This window comes from Trichosurus vulpecula, chromosome 4, assembly GCF_011100635.1.
Source record: "Trichosurus vulpecula isolate mTriVul1 chromosome 4, mTriVul1.pri, whole genome shotgun sequence".
In the NCBI taxonomy this organism is placed as follows: domain Eukaryota; kingdom Metazoa; phylum Chordata; class Mammalia; order Diprotodontia; family Phalangeridae; genus Trichosurus; species Trichosurus vulpecula.
This window is the reverse complement of record NC_050576.1, coordinates 422989287-422991531: the sequence shown is the minus strand read 5'-3', so window position 1 is coordinate 422991531 and position 2245 is coordinate 422989287. Positions and strand designations below refer to the sequence as shown.

Below are 2245 nucleotides of genomic sequence, written 5' to 3'. Positions count from 1 at the left end.
AGCCTAGTCTCTTTCCTGCCTTAATGCACATTAAGAATTTTATACTGGCTGCATGTGCGGGGCCACCGTCAGGGAGTGGGGTGAAGGTCGTCGTGCCATTGTCTTACAGAGCAACTCGCCTGGCCAGGGAGGCTGAAGAGACAATGGAATGCATTCAAGAGTTTCCTGAACATCATAAAATGATTCTGGACCTATTGAATGAGCAGCGGGAGCAGGACCAGTTTACTGACATCGCTCTGATAGTGGATGGTCACCATTTTAAAGCTCACAAGGCTGTTCTGGCTGCTTGCAGTCAGTTCTTCTACAAATTCTTTCAAGATTGTACTCAGGAACCTTTAGTGGAAATAGAAGGTGTAAGTAACATGGCATTCTGTCATTTAATTGAGTTCACATACAGCAAAACTGATAATACAAGGCGAAGAAGAAGCAAATGATGTATGGAAAGCAGCAGAATTTCTTCAGATGTTAGAAGCCATCAAAGCACTTGAAGTTAGGAACAAAGAAAATTCCTCGCTACTAGAGGAAAATGCAACAACAGGAAAAAACGAAGCAAAAAAGAGAAAGATTGCTGAAACTTCCAATGTTATCACTGAATCATTACCCTCTGCAGAATCAGAGCCTGTGGAAATTGAGGTAGAGATTACTGAAGGGACAATTGAAGTAGAAGATGGCCTAGAAACTCTGGAAGAAGTAGCTTCGGCAGAACAGTCTATAAAATACATACAGAGTACTGGTTCCTCCGACGATTCTGCTTTGGCTTTGTTGGCTGATATTACCAGCAAGTACCGTCAAGGTGATAGAAAGGGGCAGATGCCACAAGCAAACAGGTAGAAGGTATCGAAATTGTGGAACTTCAGCTGTCACATGTGAACAACTTGTTCCATTGTGAAAAATGTAGCCATTTATTTAAATTGTTTTACTATTTTAAGGAACACGTGAAATCACACTCCACTGAGAGTTTCACGTGTGACATATGCAGGAAAGCACATGGAAACAGTACCTTACCTGTTACCACCTTGAGGAAGGTGGAGCCAGCAAGAAACAGCGACCAGGGAAAAAAATTCATGTATGTCGATCCTGCGACAAATGGTTTGATCATTTTGGGCATTTTAAAGAACACCTTCGCAAACATGCAGGTGAAAAACCTTTCGAATGTCCAAATGGCCATGAACGTTTTGCTAGGAATAGCACACTCAGATGTCGTCTGACTGCATGCCAATCTGGTGTGGGGGCGGAAAAAGGAAGAAAGAAGCTTTATGAATGTCAGGTTTGTAACAGTGTGTTTAACAGCTGGGACCAGTTCAAAGATCACTTGGTAATACACACGGGAGATAAACCCAACCATTGTACCCTGTGTGACTTGTGGTTTATGCAAGGAAATGCACTAAGGAGGCATCTCAAGGAAATACACAACATCTCAGAACGAATAGTGACAGAAGAGCTTCTTTCTGTAGAGACAGTGGAAACGGAACCTGTGACATCAATGACTATTATAGAACAAGTGGGGAAGGTACACGTGTCGCCACTCCTTCAGGTCCAGGGGGATTCAGCCCGAGTAACTGTGGAACAGGTCCATGCAGGTCTGTTAGAGGACAATCAGGTGCAAGGCACACAGGTGGAGGAGCTACCAGAACAGGTCCAAGTTAGTTACTTAGAAGTAGGTCGAATTCATGCGGAAGAAGGGACTGAAGTACATGTGGAATTGCTACATGTTGAACGCGTAAATCAAATGCAAATGGAAGTACAGGATGATCTTCTAGAAGAAGCTGACCTAGCACAAGGGGACCCTGAAATCATGGACCAGGGAGAATTAGAAGAGAGTAAACAGAGCCAAGCAGGTGCTGCTGAGGCCAATAAGGAAGATCACGAACAAGGTGAAGATTTAAAGACTGAACCAATGGTAGATGGACAAACGTTAAAAACACAAACCTAGGACAGAACAGCTGTGCCAGTTTTAGAACGAAATACCAAATGAATATTTTTTTTAATTTACATTTTGGGGTTTTGAACTAAGGGCAGTGTGACTATCCTTAGGAAAACAGACAGGTGGACCAAAGCTAGAATATTTCCTATACTGCTGAACCGCTCATATTATCCAGAACAGAATTTTTCTTTTCCTTTTCTTTTTTTTTCACTTAATGCCACAGAGGAGAGAATTTTCCCAGAAGTGGGGTAGTTTTGAAAAGTTGATTAGTGGAAACTTAAGTGAATTGCAACTTTATTATACTGTTTGGTATGAATGTAG

General features: G+C 42.2%; 1 protein-coding gene across 1 annotated transcript; it reads left to right on the top strand.

The window, feature by feature from the left end:
- The first annotated feature begins 973 nt into the window (after window positions 1-973).
- Window positions 974-1967, top strand: LOC118848608 (zinc finger protein 131-like). The gene has a single exon (XM_036757563.1). The coding sequence runs from the start codon at window positions 974-976 to the stop codon at window positions 1931-1933; it is 960 nt and encodes a 319-aa protein (XP_036613458.1). The 3' UTR covers window positions 1934-1967.
- The last annotated feature ends 278 nt before the right edge of the window (window positions 1968-2245 follow it).